Source organism: Polypterus senegalus, chromosome 2, assembly GCF_016835505.1.
Source record: "Polypterus senegalus isolate Bchr_013 chromosome 2, ASM1683550v1, whole genome shotgun sequence".
Lineage (NCBI taxonomy): Eukaryota > Metazoa > Chordata > Cladistia > Polypteriformes > Polypteridae > Polypterus > Polypterus senegalus.
The window spans coordinates 292,715,052-292,741,876 of NC_053155.1; the positions used below are offsets into that span (position 1 = coordinate 292,715,052).

The window sequence follows — 26,825 nt, forward strand, 5'->3', positions numbered from 1 at the left end:
ACCCTTAAGAGAGTGTGACATGCACTCCATTTCCCTAGCACCCTGCAGGTGTCCCAACTGGGCTCTTACACGAAGACCACTGCCTCCTAGCATATGTGGGATGGACCCACTCCCAATTTCCAGCTTCCTCTGGTCCCTCCATTATTTTATACTGGTTGGGCACAAGACAATCTTTCTGCCCAGCTGGCCAATGATGTTTCTCTCTGGCCTCTTGTACAGGTAATAATTCATGTTCACTCCTGGCCAGGATGCCCATTCATATGCCACAGTATATAGATTGTATACATGTATAATTTATCCACCACAGCACCACAGATAGGCGAACCAGTAGGCTACAATGGGAACTAACTTCTTGTAATGACAAAAAAGGGAAGAGAAAGTGACATGCACATTACTATAAACATTTTTAGTATTTTAGCATCTCAGTCACATTAAGGAGACTCACTTGACTGCTCATACCGCCTGACATAATGCTTGTTGTTCTATGTGAATAGAAAATGCATTTGCATTTCAACTCATGATAAAGGTCAACTCTATCACAACTTACCTCAGTGAAATTAAAATTAAATTGACAAAACTGAACTACGGCAAATTGGCACTAAAGCTCAACTTAAGAAAACAAGCTCCTTTTCATTTATTCTTGACGGTGATCTCATCAGACCTTCTTCTGATGTAAGGAATCTTGGTGTCATTTTTGATTCTTCCCTTTCTTATTCTACCCACATAAGAAACTTTCTTACATGCACCTCTATAGCTTAATCCATGTTCTACCATTTCGCATTGTATTCTGTAGTTAACAGGGAGACACTGAAGTTGAGAGAGAATAGGTGTAGTATGTTCAGTGGATTTAGAACAGCAGGTTATTATCCTGGCAGCGGAATTTTGAAGAAGTTGTAAGCGATGGATACGTTTTTGTGGAATGCCAGATAGAATAGCATTACAGATCTATACGCAAGGTGACTCGGGCATTAACCAATACTTCAGTACTGTGTTGCGTAAGAACAGGATGAAGTCTAGAAATGTTTTGGAGATGGAAGAAGGCAGTCTGAGAAATGTTACTTTATATAGGAGGAATTATTTAATAACAATAATTATTATTATTTAATAAATGCCATTCTTAGTGTATAAATGGATATAAATAATTGCATTTAAACGGTTTGCCATGTAAATGATACTGTTTTGAAATGTTCAGAAAACCCGGTTTCCACATCTACCTGTATTAGTTTAAATGGCACTTTTGCCACTCACAATATGGTGGATGCACTGATGTAGCATGTCGACTGGGCAACACAGTGAATGCGGCGTCTGCCTATATATGTCTAAGGTAAAAATATCCAATATCAGCAACTCCAGTGTCCGCCGACGTCTTCCGTGTTCAGCCTTTCACGGACAGTGCTCCCTACCTCACCGGTTTGGCGTTCTCGAACAGTCCGTCCAACCACCAACACGCCTGTCCCGACTATTAATTCCGTGCTGGAATCTTGTCTTTTTTTTTTTTAAACTCCTCGTTTACCATGGACCACGTTGCAATCCTTGCTTTCTTTTCTCGCATCCTCCTTTTCTCATCTCTCTGACCTCTGACCCCCGCCCTTTGCTACTTTCCAAACCAATAAAATAATTTAACATAAATACCAGCATTTGCTTTTTACATTTAAAACCTTACAAATATAATTACATAACTTTTTAACAACATGTACAATAAATGTAACTGTATTAATCAAATGTATATTACACCATTTCTATTACCACCTCATAACTTGCGTTTTAAAGGGCTACAAAGATAATAAAAAAGAAAGGTAGCTTGAGGTTGAATCTGCGATTGTGACAGGCAGAGAGGTACCTGCTTGGCTCATTTGTAAAAAAAAAATGATGCAGTAGATGTTTGTTGATATTTTAACATCCTAAATCTGGACTTGAGAGAGACATGGCCAAGGACTGTTACTTGCTCAAATTTGGAACCAGGCCTTGGGTCAGCTTACGGAGCCAAGTGAAAGTGTGGAAGACAGGTTGCCTCTGACACCAGGTGAGTGGTGTGAGGCAGGGCTAGAAGTGTATGTGTGGGCACAGGAGATGATAAGTCTGTGGAGCCAGAGAGGCATCGAGGAGTGGCCAAGGAAGGAGGTAATGGGCGTTGGCATAAAAGAAACCAACAGTCCTTTTAAGGGCTTGCTACTATCAGCGCCATTTCTCTGTCTCTTGCACTCCCGGGTTACAAAAGTTTTAGAATTTTTTGTGTGCATTGCATATACAAAGTGTTAATTTTAACACTCAGTAAAAGACAGATAGAATTTTAAATATCATCTAAGGTAAGGAGCAATTCACACTGACTGTTAACTATGTTATTATTTTTCCCTTTCCATTTTTAAAACCATCATTCTAATATAAGCGTTACAAGATCTGATTAAATTTTTTCTCTTAAGTTTATATTTCTTCAGAGGCAAACACTTGAAAGATAATGCATAATGAAAGTAGTTAACTAGTTCATGAGTCACCAAACTCTAAAATTAGAAATATGAAGAAGAAAATACATGAATTCTATGCAGTCTTACTGCTACATAGACCACCAGTTCCCTACAAAAAAAGTTTAAGCTTATAATTTTTTTAGATTTAATTGAAAAAAGAATAATCAGTGTAGTTTTTTAGACTTTTTAAAAGTTTTATACATCATATATTGATTAACTAAAAATAGTGACATTTTTAGTAAAAAGAATGATATATAGCTAAAATTTAGTGAAGTATTAAATATCCACACACAAAATAACTCATAAGGTGACCTTGATAGTTTAACAATACATCAGGTCCTCTAATGATTATGTAATGGCGCTGATAAGCTTCATCATCCAGGTGATGAGACACCAGCAGTATGAGCTGGAATTCTGTCATGCAGATGAACAGGGTCAGTGCCAGCTGTAGGGAGCCTTTTAAAAACAGGAAGTCTGCCAAAGTCACGTATGACCTCCAACTTGTGCAGCAATTTATGGACAGCAAGCTACTTAAAAGAGAGATGTGAAGAAAAAGGATCCATTGGCATCCAGAATCAATAAGCACTGCAGCAGTGCACCACGCGAATATGATGAAACTAGTTTTTGCATTTTCAGTTAAGATACTAATGAAGTACATTGCTTTCTCTATCAGAAGTTTAACATTTTACTTCCTTTAATGTTACTGAAACAAGCTCTGGAAAAAGGACACCACACAGTGGACATTACAGGTATGTTAGCCTTTTCAGTTGCCTCTCTACAGCAGCATTTCCTTAACATCACACTGCTGTCTGGGCTTCAAGATATTCTCCAAAGCAATGACAATACAGAAAACCTGTGACCTATTTTTAGTCTGTGTCATTTCTTACTGTCTCTCTTTGACTAATGTCCTTGTGGCTCCAAGACCTCTCCATCTTTTTCAGATCTGTTGTCAGTTCTCTTGCTGATAACTAAAAGGAGTAAAGTGTGTGTACTTTGGTGTAGTTTCTTTGCACTTAGCTGGTCAGTAGGGCTGCAACTAATGATTATTTTGGTAGTTGACTAATCGTTCAATTTTTTTTCCCGATTAGTCACGATTATTTCATGCCTGACTATTTTGATGCCTGCGACCTGTGGTTGCACATTCTGTTCTGGGCTCCAGTGCATGTCTTACCTCATCTGCTCACGTCTGTCCACCTATGAATGTCACCCTGATGTGTCTGCATTAACACGATTAAAATTAATAACAATCAAATTAAAATAACAACCAATGAAACATATGAATTTGAAAATGATAAGATGTTTTTATATTAGTGTGACCATTAGAATAAAAAGAAAATGTACATTTAACTTAACCAAAAGTGGCCACTGGTGTGTCTTAAAGTCCAAAAGTTTAAATTAAGCTTCAATTCAAATAAAATAAAATAATAATGTACAGTTTACAAAAGATCCAGTTCATATATTCCTGATTGCAGTGCAAGAATGTGAGCATTTCGATGTGCTGTGGTGTGAGGCTGGCTCTCTTCTTTGAGACAATGTTCCCAGTTGCTGAGAAGAGACGCTCAGAGGGAGTAAAGGTAGCAGGAATACACAAGAATGATTTTGCAGACAGAGAAAGATGTTTAATTCATCACACTCTGAAGGAATAGTGTTGTAGTTTATCACATCGGGTACTATATTATGCCAAAATAAAAAAATAATGGACTAAAATATGTAACAAGGTAATTACTGCCAGCACACCGGAGACAAGTATATTCAGAAAAGTATATTTGTTGAACACCGCAACCAGCTAGAGTCATTTTCTAGTGCAATTTGGAAGCACACCGAAGCCGAGTATATGCGGCGACATATATTTGGTGACGTACATTCATTGAACTCCACAACCAGCTAAAGTTGTTTCTCAGTGCAATTTGCCAGAATGCCAGAGCTGATCAGTCAATGCCGTATATTCATTGAGCAGCCAGCTCACGACCTCAGCCGGCCCAGCAGAACTGCAGCAACACTGTCTCTGGGATTCAGCCGCTGCACTAGACAAGCCTGCAATCATCAGCGTTTACCCCTGTGTGTTTGCATGCAGCCAGTTCAAGCGCAGTTGGCTCTGTGATATACTGAATTTCATCAATAACTTCAGTTGCATATTGAACAGATACAATAGTAATAGATTGTTGCAGTACTTTTTTTTTTTATAGTTTTTTCAGTTCATTTGCATTATGTAAAATGATCAGTGTTGCTGTAATTGTGATGCTCTTTGCATGAAAAAAAATGTGTTCCATTAAAATTTCACATTTTCTTTGTGAATTGTGATGTTTACTTAAAAAGTGCAGCTAAAAAGTCTTTGGCATTCAGGGGTGCATTAACCCCCAAGTATGTGTTGGTTAACTATCATTGTCAAAACCTTGATAATATACATGATAGATAGATAGATAGATAGATAGATAGATAGATAGATAGATAGATAGATAGATAGATAGATAGAATTGAAGAGTCGAATAGTGTGGGGGAGGAACGATCTCCTCAGTCTGTCAGTGGAGCAGGACAGTGACAAAAGTCTGTCACTGAAGCTACTCCTCTGCCTGGAGATGACACTGTTCAGTGGATGCAGTGGATTCTTCATGATTGACAGGAGTTTGCTTAATGCCCGTCGCTCTGCCACAGATGTTAAACTATCTAACTTTACTCCTACAATAGAGCCTGCCTTCTTAACAAGTTTGTCAAGGCGTGAGGCGTCTTTCATCTTTACGCTGCCTCCCCAGCACACCACCGCGTAGAAGAGGGCACTCGCCACAACCGTCTGGTAGAACATCTGCAGCATCTTATTGCAAATGTTGAAGGACGCCAACCTTCTAAGAAAGTAAAGTCGGCTCTGACCTTTCTTACACAGAGCATCATTATTGGCAGACTGGTCCAATTTATCATCCAGCTGCACTCCCAGGTATTTATAGGTCTGTACCCTCTGCACACAGTCACCTTTGATGATCACAGGGTCCATGAGGGGCCTGGGCCTCCTAAAATCCACCACCATCTCCTTGGTCTTGCTGGTGTTAAGGTGTAAGTGGTTTGAGTCACACCATTTAACAAAGTCTTTGATTAGCTTCCTGTACTCCTTCTCCTGCCCACTCCTGATGCAGCCCACAATAGCAGTGTCATCAGCGAACTTTTGCACGTGGCAGGACTCCGAGTCGTATTGGAAGTCTGATGTACATAGATTGATCAGGACCGGAGAAAGTATGTACAAAATATGTACATTATAGTACAAACATCAACGTTAACACATGACACTAACTTTACTCGCTAAAACTTACCTCTCGACTGTGTGCAGTCTTGACAAACAATAACAAACGATACTGCTCCCAGACGTTCATGTAGTGCATTGCAGTTACAAAAACCAATGTGGTTCTTTGTGACTGGAGCCTCTATTGAAGGTTCTGTTTGTGACGCATCAACAATAAAAAATCCGCGTTGACGATTTTTTGTAGTCAACGTCATCAATGACGTCGACTAATCGTTGCAGCCCTACTGGTCAGTCCATTTTTCAAATCTGCTGTCAGTCCTCTTGCTGATAACTAAAAGGAGTAAAGTGTCTGTACTTTGGTGCAGTTTTTTTGCGCTTAGCTGGTCAGTCCATCATACTGCTTCTTCTCAGTTCCCTTCTGATAGAACAACCTATCCATGGTGGACACATGTAGTGTTCTCCCAGGACCCCAGAGGCCAGGCATCCCAGCTCTTTACTAAATTGTTGGGTCCTTTAAAGAAGAGACAGACCAGATGTAACAACTCCTCACAGCCACCATAGGGCATGAGGTCACCTTAGGGAATGTAATAGACTGTGCTTCCCCTTGGACAGTGCAGACAGCAGCAGTGCTACCTTGAATACATGGCCCAGTTAGGTCTTTGTAAATCTCAGTGGTGCAGGGACACAGGAGGCTGCTAGTCAGAACTCTAGTCTGGTGTTCCTGGAGCATAAATAACATTACCTTTGAACTCAGAGGTGATCTTAAGTATGCCATGCAACTAGGAATCTGTAGAAGCTGGGCAGTGGTAGTTAGTATTTCTGGTTTGAAGACTTTTTATATTTCTCAGAAAAAGTATGATGTAGTGTATGTTTTTTCTTGCCACAACTCCAATTTTTACTCCTCCTCATGTGTCCAGAAACATTTTGCAGTCATGTTTGGAAAAGCATAATAACAGAGTTGCTACCTGATTGGTCAATGGGAATTAAAATGCAAAAACAGCATGCATAAGCCATTAGCCCTCATACCTACCTGGAAAAGTCAAAAAGCTATCAGGAGACCATAAGCCACTTGGATAGGGTTGAAATGTATCTCATACAGTAGCAACATTACAACCTTCAAGAATATTCTATTGGTTCTGGGGCAAAAATACAAACTCAGAGCTTACAACTCTGGCTAAAATCAGTGTATGTTCACCCTTACAGATTGATAGATAGACAGATTTGAAGAGTGCTAGATAGACAGATGGATAGATTGCATTCTTTAATGTTTCAGAATTTTCAGTGTTCTCTCTCTCTGTTAGGAGTCCATTTACACAAATCATAATTCTCCATTAGCTGTCTCATCATTGCTGTTAATCAGTCCTTCTATGGTGGTGTCATCAACAGATTTAATGTTGGACTTAGAGCTGTGTTGGCCCAAGTAGTCAGAAGTGAAGAAAGAATACAGCATGAGGCACAGCACACAACCCTGTGGGCGTCTGCATTGAGGATTGGTGTGAAGGAAGTGATACTTCCAGTCCGCACTTTCTGAGGCTTGCCAGTAAGGAAGCTCAAAGTCAGGCTGCAGAGCGTCTTTTGGTGATCAGCCTTGACAGTACATTAAGTTTTAAATGCTGAACTGTACTCTTTCAACAGTACACTGGCATAGCAGTTTTTATTATCCAGGTGTTCCAGGATGTTATGTGTTCAGACACTGAGAAGGAGAAAGAGAATTTTTCAAATAAAACACCAGAAGAAGAGACATGAGCCAGAAATGAAACAAAGATTTGTAACCTGGACGTCAATTAAAACTTTCATCAGTCAAAAATTAAAACTTGCAAATCTTAGTTGAAAACACGTAGATTAAAAGTGGTCTAATGGGAGCACTAACTAAATGAACACACACTGTTCTATTGTTAATCTTCCACAATCCTGGATACCTAGGAAGTGCACTTTGTGACATTTATACCCCTGACCCTGACCCTGACCTAGAGCCACTAAATATAACACCAACAATGCGGCAACAGCTTCTCCACAGAAATGTCACCACCCGTTTTAAACAAAATGTTGCGGAAAAGACGACCAACTGACATCAAATCCAGAATCCATGGATTTTAAAACTAAATGTAACTACAGTATTTTGGAAATACCTCAGAAAATGTACAAAAAATGTGAAGAAAATTGAAAATAATAATGTAAAGTGCAAGCAAAATGTCATTCTCTCTGGCCCATTTGTGGTGATATGCAAATTGTAGATACTCCAAATTATATGTAATGTTTGTTTTGTGTGTACTTTATTCACAGTAGGATTGGGTGTCACTTTTACATAATAATTGACACAGTTTATTTTTGCTTTCTTTGGTAAAGGGGTAATTGTTGTATTTCTCAAGCAGGTTGGAATTATATAATATTTTAGTGAGATATTAAAGATGCCATTGAAAATGCCAGCTAATTCATCAGTACAAGTTTTAAATACATATTGACTACATACCTTATTGGTTATCAACGTTTTTAAAAAAATGCTCTTTACATTATCCACCAATCCACTGATGATGTATTGATGAATCATGCAAGACGGTTTGTTATTGCATTTTTATAGGTTTAGTTTTTAATTTGCTACATTTTACATAAATCAGCCGTTTTCTGCTTATCGTCATTCTGAGGTTTAACCTGTTTTCTGAAACAACCATATATGAACTATGCTAATGAGTATAATACATATGCAATCACAATGCTGCATAACTTCATCGCCTGGTAGAGCAGCCTAAACCTCTGACACATAGAGATACTGCCACCTGCATTCAGGTTTATTTGGCAGCCCTCCACAACTGACCATTCAAAACCATGAGTGGCATTATAATGCCTCTCCTCTGCGTTCTGAGGGTTGAGACAAAAACATAAGGCTCCAGCGTCTGAGTGGGTATCTGCAATTGCCTGGCACATGTAATGACATGATTGCTGTTACAATGAATAGTATAGGCCACTCAAAAAAAAGCTGAAGAACTTCAGCTAGTTACCTTACCAACAAGCCAGCCACTGCATACAATACCATCATGACTGCCAAAGCTACTTTGCCTTAAAATAAATAAATCATGGGTCAACCTGGGCTACCAAGTCATGATGTTTGTCATTCTCATTTTGGCATCACAGATGGTGTGTGCACTAATGGAATGTACTTGCTTACACTTCACAAAAGCAGCTTCATTCTTACTGGGTGACCTTATTGCAATAAGTGCAGTACAGATTTTTGAAATATGCTATGTTTTATGTATGTTCAAACACACCATATGAAAACTGGTTGATTATTGGCTTCCTGCACAGAGGGCATGATAGAGTGAAGCTTGGCTGAAAAATTCCTGAACTGTCGGCCACTTCCTTGAGAAGGGACAATATTTAAGCTATATAAAGTTATGAACAATCAAAAAAGCTCTTTAATGCAATTTGCAGCATTGACCCTGTAGAAAGGGAACAAAAATAGTCTGTATATCAAAAATCTCACCTTTGAGGTGTAATATGTTTGTCATGTCGCCATACATGCTAATAATTGATTGACAATATGAGTTATTATATACATGGATTGTCATTTAGATGGTTTAGCTTCATTTCCCTACTTAACAAGGCGTGCCGTCATTTTCCAATTTCTCCAAAATATCATGTATGGATTGGTCAGAGTTGCCATAAATATGTGCAAGTTGCCCTGTGAAGTCTGTGTTTCAATCCTGTTTTTGTGCATATGGAATATGTACAGTATAAATCTGACCCCAGTTGAGCAGTTTTTTGAGATGATTTTACCACTCATCATGTATGTGTTATTTTCCATAAAACAGATGCTTTTACCTAACAATTCACTCTGTTCCATATGGCAGATAGAAAAACATCTTTATGATGTTTCTGTTTCAGTGTTGCTCAAATCTTGTTTAATTTGTTATGTGGTATTTTGTTTCCTCACCTGGTACCTTCCCTATTTATTCCCATTTTCTGCACCTCTTTAGGGTTTATAAAGTTTATAGGGTCTTTATTGTCACATGTACAGAGTATAATGAAATTCTTACTTGAGTGTTCAAATCAACATGCAACATGCCATCACCCTCTGGTGCAATGATTAGTGAGTATATCTACCTAAATTCAAAATATTTGTCTCTCTTACCTGAAAAATCATAGTACATGTGTGTTGTAGAAGTATTTTACTCTATTATATAAAAAAATCTTGGGACGAGGCAAGACTTTTTCAGAGAGATGAGATGAAACATTTTCAGAGAGATAATTTTATGTCTCGCGAGACGAGACTTTGTGGCAAGAGATGAATTGAAAACCTAACAGGTCCAAGTCGGGGCGGAAATAAAAGATAAACAGTAGAAGAAGAAAAGACAAAGAGTAGAAAACAGTTTTCTACAGAAAAAAGTAGAACATTGTAAAGAGTTTCAGAAACGTTGGCGCCGTACACATGCAGAAAAGGTTAGAGATTATGAAAGTACTAAAATTCTAAACTCTCAAAAAACTGATAGTAAAAATCGCATTAGCGCTAACAAGCAGAAACAGAACAGTGAAAAGGATCGAATATATGGACATAGGTGATATGATATAGCTATTATGAGTTTAATTTAAAAAAAAAAACACAATTTAGTCAGGTTTATATTTATGATCATGAAGAAGCGATGCAATGTAGAATCGAACGAGTTAAACAATCGGATATTAGAAATTCTACAGCCAATAATAGATACAAATCCATTCATCCAAAAGTTTCGCACTTTACACAAAATTTATCTGAAAAACATGGACAAAGTAGTTTTCTTGGATTTCTATATGAATCTAAAAGATCGCGCTCGCATATATAATAAACCAACATGTGACAAATTGTCAGAGATAACAGTTTCGAAAGACGGAGATATCAAAGTCAGATTTGAAATTCATGTTTATCCAAAAGCACAGTACGATTCATCGCAAGCAGAAGATCCGGGAAATGACCAGCGCATAGGGCCTGCATGGGGGTTGGTAAGCGAAGCGAGCAAGAGGCAGAGCCCCCTAGTAATTTAACACTGAAGACACCCTAATATTTATATTAGATAGCACTGAGGATAATTTTCGGGATTCTATTGATCTCTAAAACATACCAGTTTCTTGGCTGTAAATACTGTAACTAATGCTAGAACTTCTGTATTTAACGTGTTAGAACTGAAATGCTAAATACTTGCTTCTATTAGCAGACCCCCATGACCCTGTGCTAGGATATAGTGGGTTGGAAAATGACTGACTGACTGACTTACTGCTTCTATTTGTGGCAGAGTCTAGTGATCATAAATAATAAATGTGGAACCAGACTGCAAAAACAATAAAAGCCAAAAGATTATTAAAAAACACATGTTTGTGAAGACCAACATGCAACAGTTGTCCACTCTCTGGTGCAGCAACGATAGAAGGTCATGCATACAGTATATGTCAACCTTCCTACAAGTTTTATTTGAAATATTGCTTTTCAGAGCCTTATGTGTATTTTACTGTGAGTCTAACTGTTTTTCTTGTTTGCATATTTTCCAGAGTACTTTTAAGTTTAAATCAGAAAGTGACATACACCTGGCTGAACATCACAAGCAGGTTCTTTATGATGGGAAACTTGCCAGCAGTATAGCTTTTACATACAATGCCAAGGCTACAGATGCCCAGCTTTGTCTCGAATCTTCACCAAAGGAAAATTCCTCCATTTTTGTACACTCCCCTCATGCCCTTATGCTTCAGGTTTGTATGTGATACGTTTCTCAATACAGTTAAGGCGGTACATTTAAAACTACCCAAAGATTCTCATATCTATGTTTGTAATGTGCATTAATTACATTTTATAGTTGTGCAATATTTATTCTTTTCCATTCTTCAGTTGAAATGAAAGAAAAACTATTCACCATCCTAGACGTCTGAACTTAACTTTAGTTTCTGCCCAGATTTTGTAACTGCTGAGAGCTGATTCAGTTTGGCTTCAGTAAAAGTAAATCAAAATAAAGTTTAGTAATTACTAAAATGAAGTCATTTTTATTTATACTGCACAAATATAGCTTCATGCTGGGCCAGACATTTTTCTCCTACCTCAGAGTTGCAGAATCCTGGATTCATCCTTTAACCCGTTTCTGTGTGGTCTTTGCATTTTGTAGATAAGCTTACATTTCTATTTATCATTATCATCTACTTCTGTTTCACAGGATGTAAAGGCAATAGTGACTCATTCCATTCATAGTGCAATCCACTCAATTGGTGGGATTCAGGTTCTTTTTCCATTATTTGCACAACTGGACTACCGTCAACAGAATGACAGTCAGGTTGAAACCACTGTTTGGTAAGTGAAGATTATGCTTCCTTTATTTAGTGCTCAATTTTTTATTAAGTTACAGCAAAGTTCTAAAAGTACAACAGCAGGAATACTTTTTATACTTCAGCATTTATGAAGACTTTGTTTTATTCTGTTTTGTCCAAAAGACTTTCAGCAGACTACTGTATATTACTAACCTTGTGTTAATGCAAAATACAGTATATTTATTATGTTAGTGAGTTGTACAGTAGTTAAAAAAAATTACAGAGGAATACTACCTTACAGTTGTTATATATCCATCACTCCATGTTCCATGAATGTGCTGTTTGTCTGTGTCAAAAAATAATTTGACTTTTGTGTGAAATTTACAGATAAATTTACAGTTGTTCTCTTATTTGAAAATCTTCATATAGAGTAACAGAATGCCTCCATTCTATTCGCTCCTCTCATAATTTAAAATGCTTTCACCTTCTATCCATTCAGCCTTTTTTGGGAAATCAGTTTATTCAAGCATAATTCTGCAGGTAGTCATGTCCATTTCGGCAGAATTTTATGAACACATTTGCAGGGTTTTATGAACAAACTATGAACAAAAAGTGAATGAGTTGAGATTTGACCACAAGTCCCTAGATCTGTGAGAAAGCTGCACTATTTCTGTTACCTTTTTATCTTTTTTTGTTATACTTTAGAAGGTTGTTCTCCTCTCTGGACTGTTTTGAATGTTGGTATTCTTGTTGTGATTTGAGAATAAAAACTATGTTTAGTTAAGTTCTATGTATTCTTATATATCACTCTTCACAGAATACAATATACCAGATGCAGTGCTTTATATAGCTTAGGCTAAACCAGTTTTGACATGTGCTACACAAAGCATACTGAACTCTACAGCATCTTATTACAATGATATTCCTAACATCTGATTGTGAACACAGAAATGTTCCCTAGGATACATACATCTTTCTTTTAACTCACATTTTGCAGCTCCTTACAAACTTTGCATAATTATATTTAATTATATATATAGGGTGGTCCAGATCTAATTATACAATTTTCATTACACTATAACTTAAGTTTATTACATAGAAAATCACCCGAAAAATCCTGGACCATCGAGAAGTGTGCAAACTGACGACATGAAGAATCATCGTTGCGCCGAACTGGAATCGTCCTCACATAAATCAAAGCCATTCAGACGATCTGGATCTGCATAATTAGATCTGAACCACCCTGTACATATACCAGCTGTGTAAGCCTCTGCTGTAAAAAGCATGGGGTTCTAGAAACTATTGAAATAGCCTGAAAAAAGAAAATTGAAAAAGAGAGGTCAAGTAATTGAAAGGAACTACTCTGGGCACCTCTCTCCGAGAAGGTTTTGTTTGGCCGATGTGCTAATATTGTTTGTGTATTAGTGGCGGGAGGAAAAGTAAAAGGGTATACAGTTTTGCCAATATGCTTGCCACGGTTCTGTAATAGTGGATAAGCGAGTGACTCTCTCTTTGGATGTTTCGTTTTGCAGACGTGCTGGCCTCGCTTGTGTATCCTCGGAAGCGGCGCACTTAGCACAACTCCACCTCTCACTTCCAGGCTGGACAGACAGACAGACACACTTCCATGCGTAGATGTTTATATATAAGATTGATTGATTGATTTATGCATTTGACATTATTATTTATTACAAATTAAGTTACTTCACCTCCACCATCTTATATTTGGATTAAGTGGGTCAAGAACATGGATTTAAAGTTTAATTAACTTGTTTCATGTCTGTCTATTTCTAAATTTTATTTAGCCACACTTCAAAAGAGTTTGCTGACACTAGGTATCAATGGTGTAGATCAATAGTTTTAGTTTTATGTGCATTATACTATATAAGATATTTGACAAATGAGAGGCTGTCAAAACTTGTTTGAATAGCTAATAGGTTGTATGTCCCAGTATATCATCCAGATACAAATTGAAACATTTGTTAGTAATTTTATTTATTTATTTGTGTAAAGAAGTGTTTCCTGGCTTCAGTCTTAAATGCACTTTAATAATGTGTCTTTGAGAAAATGATTCTCTATATAACTTACATATAAGAGCAACCTTAATACTGACCAAGGCGGACACTTCTTTTAGCGTATGCCACAAGAAAAAGAAATTTTCCTAAGAAAAGGAAGCCTTCACCTCTTCCCGTTTTGTCTGTGTTTAAGACAATTCTTTCCTCCGTGTACACAGTTATCATATGAAACTTGCCTGTTGTAGTTTGATGGCTGTTTTCTGTAAAGCAACTTAAGAGTTAAAACCTTTTAAAGTATAAATGTATATAAGAATACAACTTATTAATACAAATAAAGCATTCTGATTAAAGTAATATACTTTTAATTGATACTTCTCTATAAACAGCAAATAATTTTGATAGTTAAAATTCTTAGATTATTATTCAGAAATCATCACTACAAAAGTATGCTCTTATTTTTAGAAGTTTCAGGTCTGTTAGAAATGTGTTTGTCTGCGTGAGTGTGTGAAAAAGAGGGAGACGTAGAAAAGCCAGGAGTAGGACGCACACATAGACAAAGTGTAATTCGGTATAAGAATAAAAAAAATAAAAAAATAACACACTGTTTGTGTATAAAGTCCAGTTCTCCTCTTCCAAAGAGGAAAATGATATAATTAGTTTAAAGGCTCTAGTTTATTTGAAAATGAATTTGACAAAAAGTTTAGCTGCATCAGCTGTCTATTGCTATACTAAACTAAATGTTTGGCTGATCAAATAAATATTTGATCAAAAAAATAATATGGAATACCAGCCATCTAAAGCATAAGGAACTGTCCTTCTGAGAAAATTGATTAAAAGAGTAAAAAATATTACTTGTTTACTGTAGGATATTCTATTTAAATGTTTATACAATCAAAATGCTAAAATTATTCAATAGCAAGTGTAGCAAAAAAAAAAAAGTTTTAAGTCCAATTAAGGAGATGCTTTTAGGCAGCATGTGCTTCTTTTCTGCATGAATTTGTGAGTGCTTACTGTTGAACAGACTTCAGTTTTGCTCTATTTGATCTTTTATGTGTATTCATGTAATATATTAGTGTAAGCTAATTAGTGTTTAAAGGACTTGTACTTATTCCCACTGCATAAAAGTTCAGACTCTTGTTAATTATTACAGGGCTAAAGATTGTGCCTCTTAAAGATAATTGTGAGAATTCAGTGTGGAAAAGGTGTGCAGTTGGTATGCTAAAAAATATAAATTAGTTTCATATATGCAATGGATTAATCATATATTGTAGACTCATTTTATTAAGAATATACTTCAGTTCAAAATTTTTGAAATCTCATTAATCATTAAGAAATTGTTTTCTTCATTTAACCATAAAAGTAATCTTTACTTTGCGATTAATTGATTATAATTCGCTTTTTTTTTTAGTGCTACACTTTTGGCTTTCCTGGTTGAACTGTTGAAAAGTTCTGTAGCCATGCAGGAGCAAATGTTGGGTGGAAAAGGCTTCTTGGTAATTGGCTATCTCTTGGAAAAGGTATGATTTAAAAAATAATGCTTTTTTCACAAATCATTTTTCTTGGTTAAAAGAAAAAGTGCATTTTCATATTATCAGTCTGACAATTTGAAAAAAGCTAATTATGATAGATGTAGATAAATATTAATCAGTGGCATTTCTTCATTAAGGTCCAGGGAGGCATGACAGATATAACGCACAATTAAATAGCTTTCCCTCAGCTATTAAAGAGGAGAGGTTGGGAGCATGCACTGATGCAGCATATTGCCCAGAGGGGACCGGGTGGTCTCATGGTCTGGAATCCCTGCAGATTTAATTTTTTTTCTCCAGCCGTCTGGAGTTTTTTTTTTTCTGTCCTCCCTGGCCATTGGACCTTACTCTTATTCTATGTTAATTAATGTTGACTTATTTTATTTTCTTACTGTGTCTTTTATTTTTCTATTCTTCATTATGTAAAGCACTTTGAGCTACTGTTTGTATGAAAATGTGCTATACAAATGAATGTTGTTGTTGCTGCACTCACCGCACAGCAAACCACCTCAGGATCCCAAATTAGGACCTGAGCACAACCGTGCAATGGGTGACACCTCAGCACCACGCTTGTTTGTATGGAATGGAACAGTGCGAGGATTTTTACTGTGGCCAATCCTGCCACCAACCTCCTGAGTTGTTCTGCTTATTACCAATTGCTGGTATAGATCCCTAGCCTCAGAGCCACTACTCTGTCAGTCAGTTATTAAAATTATTATTAAAATGTTTATAACAACCCTCAGCATTGTCTTCTTAAGCTGTTTGTTCTGATCATTCATTATAGGCTAAATATAATTTCTTATTCAAAAAAAAATGCTGCTTTCTGTAATATGTAAAATGTTCTTTTAAGTCTCCTTCTGGTTGAGGGGCTAGCCCTATTAGCAGTGCAGTGTTCTAGGTTTGCCATTTGCTTGTTTCCCAGTCAAAGCTGGCAAAAATGCATGAAAAGTCTGGTATCAGTTTAAAAATAACCACAGTAATTTCTATCCATCCATTTTCTAACCCGCTGAATCCGAATACAGGATCACGGGGGTCTGCTGGAGCCAATCCCAGCCAACACAGGGCACAAGGCAGGAACCAATCCAGGGCAGAGTGCCAACCCACTGCAGGACACACACAAACACACCCACACACCAAGCACACACCAGGGCCAATTTAGAATGGGCAATTCACCTAACCAGCATGTCTTTGGTCTGTGGGAGGAAACCCTTGCAGACACGGGGAGAACATGCAAACTCCACGCAGGGAGGACCCGGGAAACGAACCCGGGTCCCCTAACTGCGAGGCAGCAGCGCTACCACTGCGCCACCATGCCACCCTCCACAGTAATTTATAAAAAATAAAATTAATATAATTTGGACGAATTGCAGGAGACAGTAAAGGACATGGTCAAATAAACGTGTCAAAATTCATAGTGAAAAATGAATAGTTTTAATCAACATTAAAAAGGCAAAACTAAATTGTAGTAAAAATATCAGAAGAAAAGATGAGAAACTAGAAACACTAAATATCTTATTGTCACAGGTGAAGTTTTGATATATCTGTAAACTTGAAAAACTAGGGTGTTTTCTGTGCTGACCTTTATACTGTTGCATTGGTGACGTCATGCGCTTTTGATCATCAGTGTTTAACAATTGTAACTAAAACTTCCTTCAAAATGGCATTGAGAGAGAGAGTTTAGGAGCAGGCGCTGATATAGCTCTTTGCCGCACCCACCACATGACAAACCAACTCAGGATCCCAGATTAGGACCCGAGTGCAGCCATGCAATGGGTGACACCTCAGCACCACACTAGTTCAGATGGAATGGAACTGTGTGAGGTTTTTTATGGTGGCTGGAGTGCCAATTCTGCCACCAACCCCCAGGTTTTTTTTCTTGGAGGTTGGAGGGTCTACATGCAGGGCTGGTTGCAGGTTAATGTCCTACCCAGGATGGAGTAATTGCAGGTTAAGGGTCTTGCTCAAGGGCCCAACGAAGTAGAGTCACTTTTGGCATTTACGGGATTCGAACTGACAACCTTCCAAATGCCAGTGCAAATCCCTAGCCACTCAGAGACACCACTCTGCCCGCCATTGAGGAAAGATGCAACAAAATTCCACATATACTAAAATGACTCCGTATGTATTTGAAAATGAAAGAGTACCTGCGGAAAGGACAGCCTTGTGGTGTCTAGCAAACACCTAGTGCACTGTGCACACAAAATGTGGATTCAGTAAAATCAGAACAAACTAATATCCTAGAGCTTTTAACCACTTTGAGATAAAAGTGATCGTATCACCTTTTGATCTTAAAAAACTGTCATTTTTGAGTTACATTGTGTATTGACCACAATAGCACTTTGGTACACAATGTTGACATAATCCAAACATGATGGCAAGACACAAAATAAATTATTACATGAAGTAAACCATAGCCAAACTCTACAGTATATGCAAGGAGGCTGTTTGCATAGTTTTTTTCACTTTAGAGCTGGAAAATGTTTTTTAGCACTTTATTTGTTTCCCTCTTTTTTTATCCTTTTTTACAATTTAATGACTAATTGAAGAAGAATCTAAATCAAGCAGCATCAGCTGTAAGGAAGAAATCTTGGATGAAATACGCCTACTCACTCATTTATACATTTAATATGCTTGTCCATTTTAAAGTCACACAGAACAGTATTTAACTCATAAATGGGAATCTTTGCCATTTACAAAGTAATGTAATCAAAGAGAAAATTAATATTTACAATTTTATTCGACAATATATCCCAAAAAAAATATTTTGACATTGTTCATTGTTGTCCTGGGTCACAAATAAAAAGGCTTAGCTAAGATCTGTTAAAATGTCAAATTAAAGAGCAAAAAAAAATGCACATAGACTCCATGAGCATAAACTCCAGAATATATTTTTATCCCTAAACCCAACGATCTATATGGCACATTGATCTTAGCTTACAAACTTCAGTCCTTACAGATGTTTGCACTTGATTCCATGTTTGTGTGCGTTTCCTCTGGGGATTATGTGTTTGTTTGTTATTTTTTATTGAAGGGAAACTTTGAAATGCTGTGAGAAAATAGGGATTTAGGCCAAATAATGGATCAGCTTCTCTTTTAGGGTTATTTTCTGCCAAAATAAGCATTTGCACCCAGTGATTCTGATCTGGAAGTAGTGTTTCCAAGAAGTGGATGAAATGGCTTAAAATATGCAACAAGGAAAGCCTTTTCCAATATAGTGCATGGAACAGCTTGAACACTGCTCTCCTATAACCACTGTGATCCCTCTGATCGCCCCGGGGAGCCATTGGACTTTTACCTCCCGGGCGCTTTCTCCTGGCACTGGATTCCTCCTCAATCTCCCCTCTCCATGGGACTGGAGTAGCCCGGTTGGGAGACATATCCAGCAGTAAATTAAGAAGGAGCACCTGGATCATCCGGTGGGGCATAGGGCCTGCCTCCCAGTCGAGGCCAGAATCACAGGTTGCCTGGGAGGAGTGGTGGAGCAGGAAAGTGTGGGTTTGTGTTTGACTTCTTTGTGTTTGTGTCACACAGCTGAAGAAAAATAAATATTTGTGAGTGTGAACACGTGCCTCTGCCTATTCTATGCCGGGTCGGGCGCTATAAATAGCCGGCAGGATCCCGCCCGTCCATTTGGGTCGGAACCTGCGACTCTTGCTTATAAGCTTTGCACAGCACAGCGCACTGAAGCGCGACACGCGCAGGAGCCGCAAGCCAGGTATGAAGCCGCCGAGGAGCTGCTGCAGGCGCTTTTGTCATGGGGAAGAAAAAGCCGGGCGGACACAGAGGCCAACTGGCAGACGCCGCCACGCTAGTCCGCCGCGGGTTCAATGTTTTTCCGCCGCGGGTTAGTCGGCTTGAGCCAGCGGCTATTTCTTCACAATACAAGTTTTTCAGGTCCTGTCGGAGGCGAAGGAGGGGCTGGAGAAGAAGCTCGGTATGAATGGCCGTGGACGGCGGGTGGCCAGTGAAGCCGCACCGCAGAGAGAAAGGGGCGGACGCGACGGCAGCAGTGTTGCTTAGTACTGCCTGTCAGGCGGACCCGCCCACCACACGAGGCTGCTGTGATATATTACAGTCTTGCGGCAGTCCAAAGGGACGAGGCGGTGCGGGTCCCTCCTTTCTCATAGGGGACTCAGACCGCCAGTGCGACCCAAAGGAAAAGGGGAACGGAAGAGGAAACCGGAAACCCCGCATAGAGCAGTGTATGCCTGACGGCTTGGAGCCAAGGAGGGCTGCACTGCAGAGGGCGGAACGTCACAAGCCCTCCTATGTTCCCTGCCTGCTTCCGCATGCAGAGGGGCCGTACTGATGTCTGGCGGGCTTGTCCCGAGGGACACGGGCAACGCCCCAGACCTGTTTATTCTGTTTTACAGGGCAGCCAGGAACCAGGAATGCCGATATCCTGGAGAAGACCGGCCCTCGCGGGCAGGCCGATGAGCCCCACAAGCCTCATCTGAGGGATGAACTTAGGGTACTTGAATCCCATTATAAAGAAAATCCTTAAAACTTACTGAATACAATCATTTTTCAAGCGAAAAATATTACTGACAATTAAAATTACACACATATTTCCAAACAGAGTATCCATGTTATTGTGAGAAGGTAAAAAAGCAATAAGCAAATGATTTTTGTGAGATTTGACCATTTTAAAAAAGGAGACTGGCTGTGTGCTGCACTTTGCCAGATACCCCATTTGTTTTCCTCCAAGGCTCTGGTTTAGATCCAAGGAAAAAGTCCTCGCTGCCACCTGTGCCATTAGGGGCATGGATTCACCTCAAAGTCATTGTCAAGCTCTGTTATTGGCATTATTTAATGTTGGTTCCCAGATCTAAATTGATGTCTCTGTTCTTGCAGACAACTAGAAAACAATAACTGTAAAAGGCTCACTTGAGATCACTTGTATTCTTTCACTATTTTTTCTTTATGTCGCAAAGATTGCCTGATGTCGCTAGAATGATAATGCATGTGTACTTGATTTGTAATCAAGTGACAAAAAACGAATAGAAATTAGAGGCAGCCATCCATCTTCCTAATTCACTTATACAGGGCAAGGTCACAAGGTAGCTGGCACCTATACCACACTCACACAAGCCACTTTGGCAGCTCCAAATTCACATAAGTCTAGCTCTGTACGCTATTTAAAGTAACAACACAGAATGAAATGGATTGGAGGTGGAGGATTTCAATGTTGGGTTGTCATAACTTCTGCCATGACTGCTGCTGCCAGCAGACAAGCGAGCAAGAAATATATCCTCACATCAAGAAAATAATATCAAAAATATCTGATAAAATATATTAATAGATAGATAGATAGATGGATAGATACTTTATTAATCACAAGGGGAAATTCATATAATCCAGCAGCAGCATACTGATAAAGAACAATATACTGATAAAGAACAACATTAAATTAAAAAGTGATAACAATGAAGGTATAACAGATTAATTCCAGTTTACGTTTGTTGTCATAAGCACGCCTCAGAAATGCAGAAGACAATTTTTGTTAAATTGAAACCTTTTGGTACCTTCCTTTAAAATTAACGCATGCTCGGCTTATCCATTTTGGATCTTGCAGCCCAGAGAGACCTCGACCAATCGGTTCAGGCACCCATTTCATCTGGCCTGTGTACCCACCACCAATCTCACGGCATCCACAGGCAACCACCGAGCCTTGCTCCACCCGAACAACTGCTGATCCTTGCTCCACCCAGAGCAGGCACTCTGCACTTGCACTGCTGCCATTGGCTCCACCCGGCGAGAGCACCTCCATAGCATAATGGCCACTCCTGCTCCCAAGTCAATCAATAGGACCGACCCACAGCCTCACAAACTGTGCACTATAAATTCAATTATATTGTGATTTTTATTAAGTGTGAGTGCCAGATTTTGCATTCACCAAGAGACAATAACAAACCAATTATATGACTACAAAAACCATTTTCAATTATTTTCAAACCCTCAATACCGTTATTTTCAGTAAAATCATTAACAGTACAAGCCTGCGAGTCTCACAAAGTCTCACAAGTCTAAATAAGCTGTGGAATACTTTAGCAATGGAAAATTACAAAAGTTACTGTAATTCCTTATCTCTTAAAAGTATCTAAATATGATTTTTATTTCTGTTGTAATCGGCCACAGCCACTAGAAATCGGAAAAACATAATCCTTGCAGTGCTTGCAGCTTTGTCTAGGAGAGAATAAGCCTTGTGGAGCAAATAGATAATTCGATCCTCTACTGCAGTCTTTGTCTGATAAGCAACCTGCAGTGGTTCCAGGTGGTCTACCACAAGAGGACTCATATAATCCAGGACCAGCATCTCAGAGAGTTTCTTGATGTGTTGCATAAGTGCCAGTAGCCTGTTGTCTTTAGGTGAGGAGCTGCTGGCCTCCTTTGGAACAGGAACAATGCAGGGTTTTTTCTACAGCAGTGACACTTTCAGGAGTCTTTGGGCCAGACTGAACAGGATACAGAGGATACCACAATGTTTTTCAGCACATGCCTTAAGAACTCAAGGATTGACTCCATCTGGCCCCACAGCTTTTCCTGTGTGTAGCTTGCTCAATCCCCTTACTCAGTTCCTTTTCTTGGTCTTCAGTTATAGACAGCTCAAGCTGATGGTCAGAAGCGAACTCACCAGTGATGAGCAAACTCTGCAGTGTTTGCTTCGCCATGAGTTCACAAAATCACGGAAATGTTTGCGATATTTGCCAAACTTGATGAACTGCATTAAAGTCAATGTGTGAGGACTAACTGAAGTAGATTTGACTGGATTTTAATGGTGCTGGGGAAATGTCTGCCAACTATACTGGACTGATTATTGTGGCCAAAAAGTTGACCTGAGGTGTGTGGCAGTGGTGCCAACCCCTGCAACACCATGCCTCAGTGAAATTAAACAAGAAAAAACACAGTCAGAGACATGCAGTCATATATTTCACGGAAAAAAAAATCGGAAATGCCAAAATCATAGTCAAAAGTAAGAAAAAATATGTAGGTCTTTTAAAGGCAGAAAATTCAAAGTGGCGTGTAATGATTGAAACTGTTGGCTCTACTTTTTGAAGTCACGCTGAAGGCTGTCTAAACTGTCATTTGCTGATAAAATGAAAAATAGAAACATCTTGTAAACAGTAATAAATCTTTCATTATTATTTCATAGAGTCTCCTCTGTTTATGGGGGCTCAGACTCCTACAAGGTTTGTTTTTACTCTTGCCATGCCACATGGCTAATTATTATGCATTCATAGGGTACGCACCTCCTTCTCTTCTGTTGATGTGGAATTGACCTGCACATTTAGCTACAAGCACAGATGACTCGTCCCACAGAGTCTGTAATGCAAATGATCAGCATTATATACACGGGGGCAGACCCATCAGTGTTGGATGTTACAGTTCCGGGGGACATCACACTGGCCTCGCAAAGCATTATGGTTCACTGATATTACAAAAATAAAAGATTCTCCTAAACCGGCTGAATTATCAGCAAATAATTCGATGAACAAGGGTGAATGCAAACACAGAAAATTTGTTGTGAATTAACGCTTTGTCAAAATTCACTGATCAACACTATTAGGCATTTTGTTGACATGACAGGAGTTGATGATATAGTACGGATGGCATGAGGAACGGGTTATTTGAAGAAGGAGGCAATGGGTGAGTAAATCTATATAAAGTAAAATGGTTCAGAGGGGCCGCACGGTAACACAGTGGTAGCGCTGCTGCCTCACAGTAAGGAGACCCGGGTTCGTTTCCCGGGTCCTCCCTGCGTGGAGTTTGCACGTTCTCCCCGTGTCTGCGTGGGTTTCCTCCCACAATCCAAAGACATGCAGGTTAGGTGGATTGGCAATTCTTAATTGACCCTAGTGTGTGCTTGGTGTGTGGGTGTGTGTGTGTCCTGCGGTGGGTTGGCGCCCTGCCCAGGATTGGTTCCTGCCTTGCGCCATATGTTGGCTGGGATCGGCTCCAGCAGTCCCCCGCGACCCTGTGTTCGGATTCAACGGGTTGGACAATGGATGGATGAAATGGTTCAGAGCATTAACTTTTTCCACATCCTCTTCTGGTACTTGAGCCCTGCATTGCTTGAGTCCAGTAATTGCTCCAAGTCCATTCCAGACATCTTTCATGTTATTCTGAGTGAGTTTGTTTTCTACTTAGTCTTCACTAAGCTTTATCTTCAGCACTCACTGGGTGTCCTTCAGAGCCTCTTTGTTGGTAGATTTGAATTCTCTCCTTTTCTTATTAAGAAGACTTTTTAACTCTTTAGAAATCTGGGGCTTGCTGTTTGTAAAGCTATGCACTGTCTTTGAGGGTGCCATACAGAAGTTTATATAGTCTCTGAGGTAGTGGCTGAGTCTCTCAGTATCTTCCCCATGTGACTTGTACTTCATTTCCCAGTCTGTTATTTGGAAGCAGTCATTTAGTCATTTCAGCCTTCAAGCTCCTCACTATCCTGGTGGTAACAGGTTGACTTTTAATAACTTCTGTTGGAGGGGTTTGGCAATGATATGTTCTCATATTGTTGTGTGGTAGCATTTTACTAACTTTTTAAGATAATGTTGCTTTGGCTCAAACAAGCAATTGATGTCTAAATTGAAGCTTCACCCGCCCCTCTAAATCTTTAAATATAAAGAACTTTGTCAGAGCTCAAGAAATTCTTTTTCAGTGACTATCACAACACACAAATGAAAACAAAAAGAATGCAAATTAAAAGGAGTAGCAAGCAATGTAACATAGTAATAATAATAAGTAGAAATAAAATATGTAGAAATTGTATATGAAAGTATAGTGAAAATAATGCCCAATAAACATATTTCATAAGCAGGCTATTTGTGTGAGTCCAATGATTATTAAATACACAGACCACAGTGAATATTATTGATTTTCATAGTTTCCTACATCTTGCCTGAAGGAGGGGCCTGAGTTACCTTGAAAGCTTGCATATTGTAATCTTTTTTTAGTTAGCCAATAAAAGGGGCAATTTTACTTGACTTCTCACTATATTTATAATGGCTAACCCAGCACAACATCCTACTACACTATTCAGATTATTCGTACTTTTTATCTTGTGTTTTATTACATATTTATAACAATTATTCACTTATGTTGTCTTCATTTACCAAGTATAGGACATTTTGTGTAAAATAAATAAGCATTCATTTTATTTTGTTAGATTATAGTAAAGAATTCAGTTGATTAAGTATACTATGATGAAGAGTACTTTCAAGTTCCCACATCCTTGCTTTAGAATAAGTAAAGTTAGAAAATGAATGAATGAATGAATGAATGAGTGAAATAATGAACATTCATATTTCTTGATAAGTGCATACATAGCTGAATTGACAAACCTACTAGATTTGCATAACCATCCAGAGTCTGACAACTAATTTATTCTGAATATTTTCATTTGCTAGTTTGAACTGTTTTTGCAATAATGTGAAAAAATGTGAATTTGTATGAAGTTACTGTTTTGTGTTTATTTTTAGTCATCAAGAGTGCACATAACCCGTGCAGTTCTGGAGCAGTTCCTGTCATTTGCAAAGTATCTAGATGGCCTGACACATGGTGCACCACTCCTGAAGCAACTATGTGACCATATTCTGTTTAATGCTGCTATCTGGATTCATACCCCTGCAAAGGTGAACTGAAAATTACCTAAATATGTTTGTGTTTTATATATATTGTGATGTGTACGTCATTGTTTTGCAGCCTAAAACATGAGGCTTAGTTTCATTACTTTAACAAAACCAGCTTTATTCAACTTAAAACAGGAACAGCAGGGTTATTTATTGCAGCAGGAGCACCACTCTCCTATACACATACTGTACATAGCAAACGGGCATAGTCAGTGCCAGGTCCATGGCCAAGTTATACTGTTCCCTGCATTTATAATGTCCCTTGCATCACCCACTGGCAATAGGCGCATATAGCGCAATCATGATTAGTCGTAGTTGTTTCCGCAGTGCTCTGTGGTTGCTTCGGCAATGGACAAACAGTCCTCCACAGAGGTGTCGTCCCATTTGGGTCCTAAAAGAGTTCAGAAACCTCACTATATATATACATAGTGGACCTCTACAGATGGGCACCACCGCCCCAACCCAGCACAGACAAACACAGAGTCACAACTCCAGAGCGCACAGGACATTTTTAGATTCTTTTCCCCAGTGGGCAACGCCTTCCCCATTCCACACAAGAATAACACAGTCCCACAGTCTTTTCTTCTTCTCCCTTCCATTTTCTTTCTCTCTTTTTTCTCTCCTTTACTCCTCTGGTCAAGTTTCGTCTCCTAACTCTGGCTCCTGGAGTGACTGCAGCCGGCTACTTTAATAAAGCACTTGGAAGTGCCCCAAGTACTTGATGACTTAGTTCTGGCAGCACCTCCAGGTGTGCCTGAGTGCCCACAGATCCCAACAGGACTGCACCAAACTCCAACTCCCATGAAGCCCTGCAGGGGGCTGCCATCTAACACTTGTGGGGAGGTAACATTCTTTGATTAGTCTGGCTCCCCCGGTCCTTCCAACATGGAGGCATCCTGGCCGGGCAAGGGTCCTGGCCATCCGCCACAATATATATGTCTACACCTATGCATTTCATGATATTTCTTTTTTTGTTATATGGTTCTTTTTTTATATCACTTTGAATTTCTAGACTTTACTGGAACTGAAACAATGGGCCTAACACTTCTAGGTTGCAATTCACTCTACAGTATATGAAACTGAATTTGAAATAATCACAGACTTTCTTTCTTTCTTTCTTTCTTTCTTTCTTATATGGAATGAAATGTTGTCATTTTAAATTTAAAATAAAATAAATTGTTGTTTTAACTTATTACAGTTTTACAGTTAAAACATTATCCACAATGCTACACATTCAGGACAGGTTAAGTAAAAATTACAAAGAAAGCAAAATGTTCTGTGTTTAATTGTCTTATTTGAATTTATTTCCATAAATAATGAATTATTCTATCCATTTCACCATATATTTTCTTTGGTTGTGGAATGATTCATGCACATTGATTCAGTTTAGACTCAGCTATATGTTGAGGATTTGAAAGGAACCTGTACAAAAATGTACCAACTTGCAAAGACAGTAGATCCACAAATCTAAAACACTGCACTACAGTACTGTCATATTTCATCATTCTTGTTTATTCTAATGACCCACTTTACTTTATCACAGTACTGGCTACTCTTTCTATGTACAAATTGCATTTTGTTTCAGTTAGCCAATGTGTTTAGTTTTAAACAGAACAACACTGCCATCTTGAGTATATACTGTGCAATGCACCTGAAGGAGAACTGGGATCAAGCCTAATTATTTCACCACAAAACAAATTGGGTAAATA

The 26,825-nt window shown here is 38.7% G+C and overlaps 1 protein-coding gene across 15 annotated transcripts in view; it reads left to right on the forward strand.

Moving 5' to 3' along the window:
* The window catches only part of nbeaa (neurobeachin a), an 894,135-nt gene that overhangs the window by 288,691 nt on the left and 578,619 nt on the right, over positions 1–26,825 (forward strand). For all 15 annotated transcript variants that reach the window (XM_039745777.1, XM_039745778.1, XM_039745781.1 and 12 more), the window contains exons 9-12: positions 11,206–11,403; positions 11,859–11,992; positions 15,373–15,481; positions 24,967–25,119. In XM_039745777.1, coding sequence (XP_039601711.1) covers positions 11,206–11,403; positions 11,859–11,992; positions 15,373–15,481; positions 24,967–25,119 — 594 coding nt within the window. The remainder of the gene's footprint in view (positions 1–11,205; positions 11,404–11,858; positions 11,993–15,372; positions 15,482–24,966; positions 25,120–26,825) is intronic.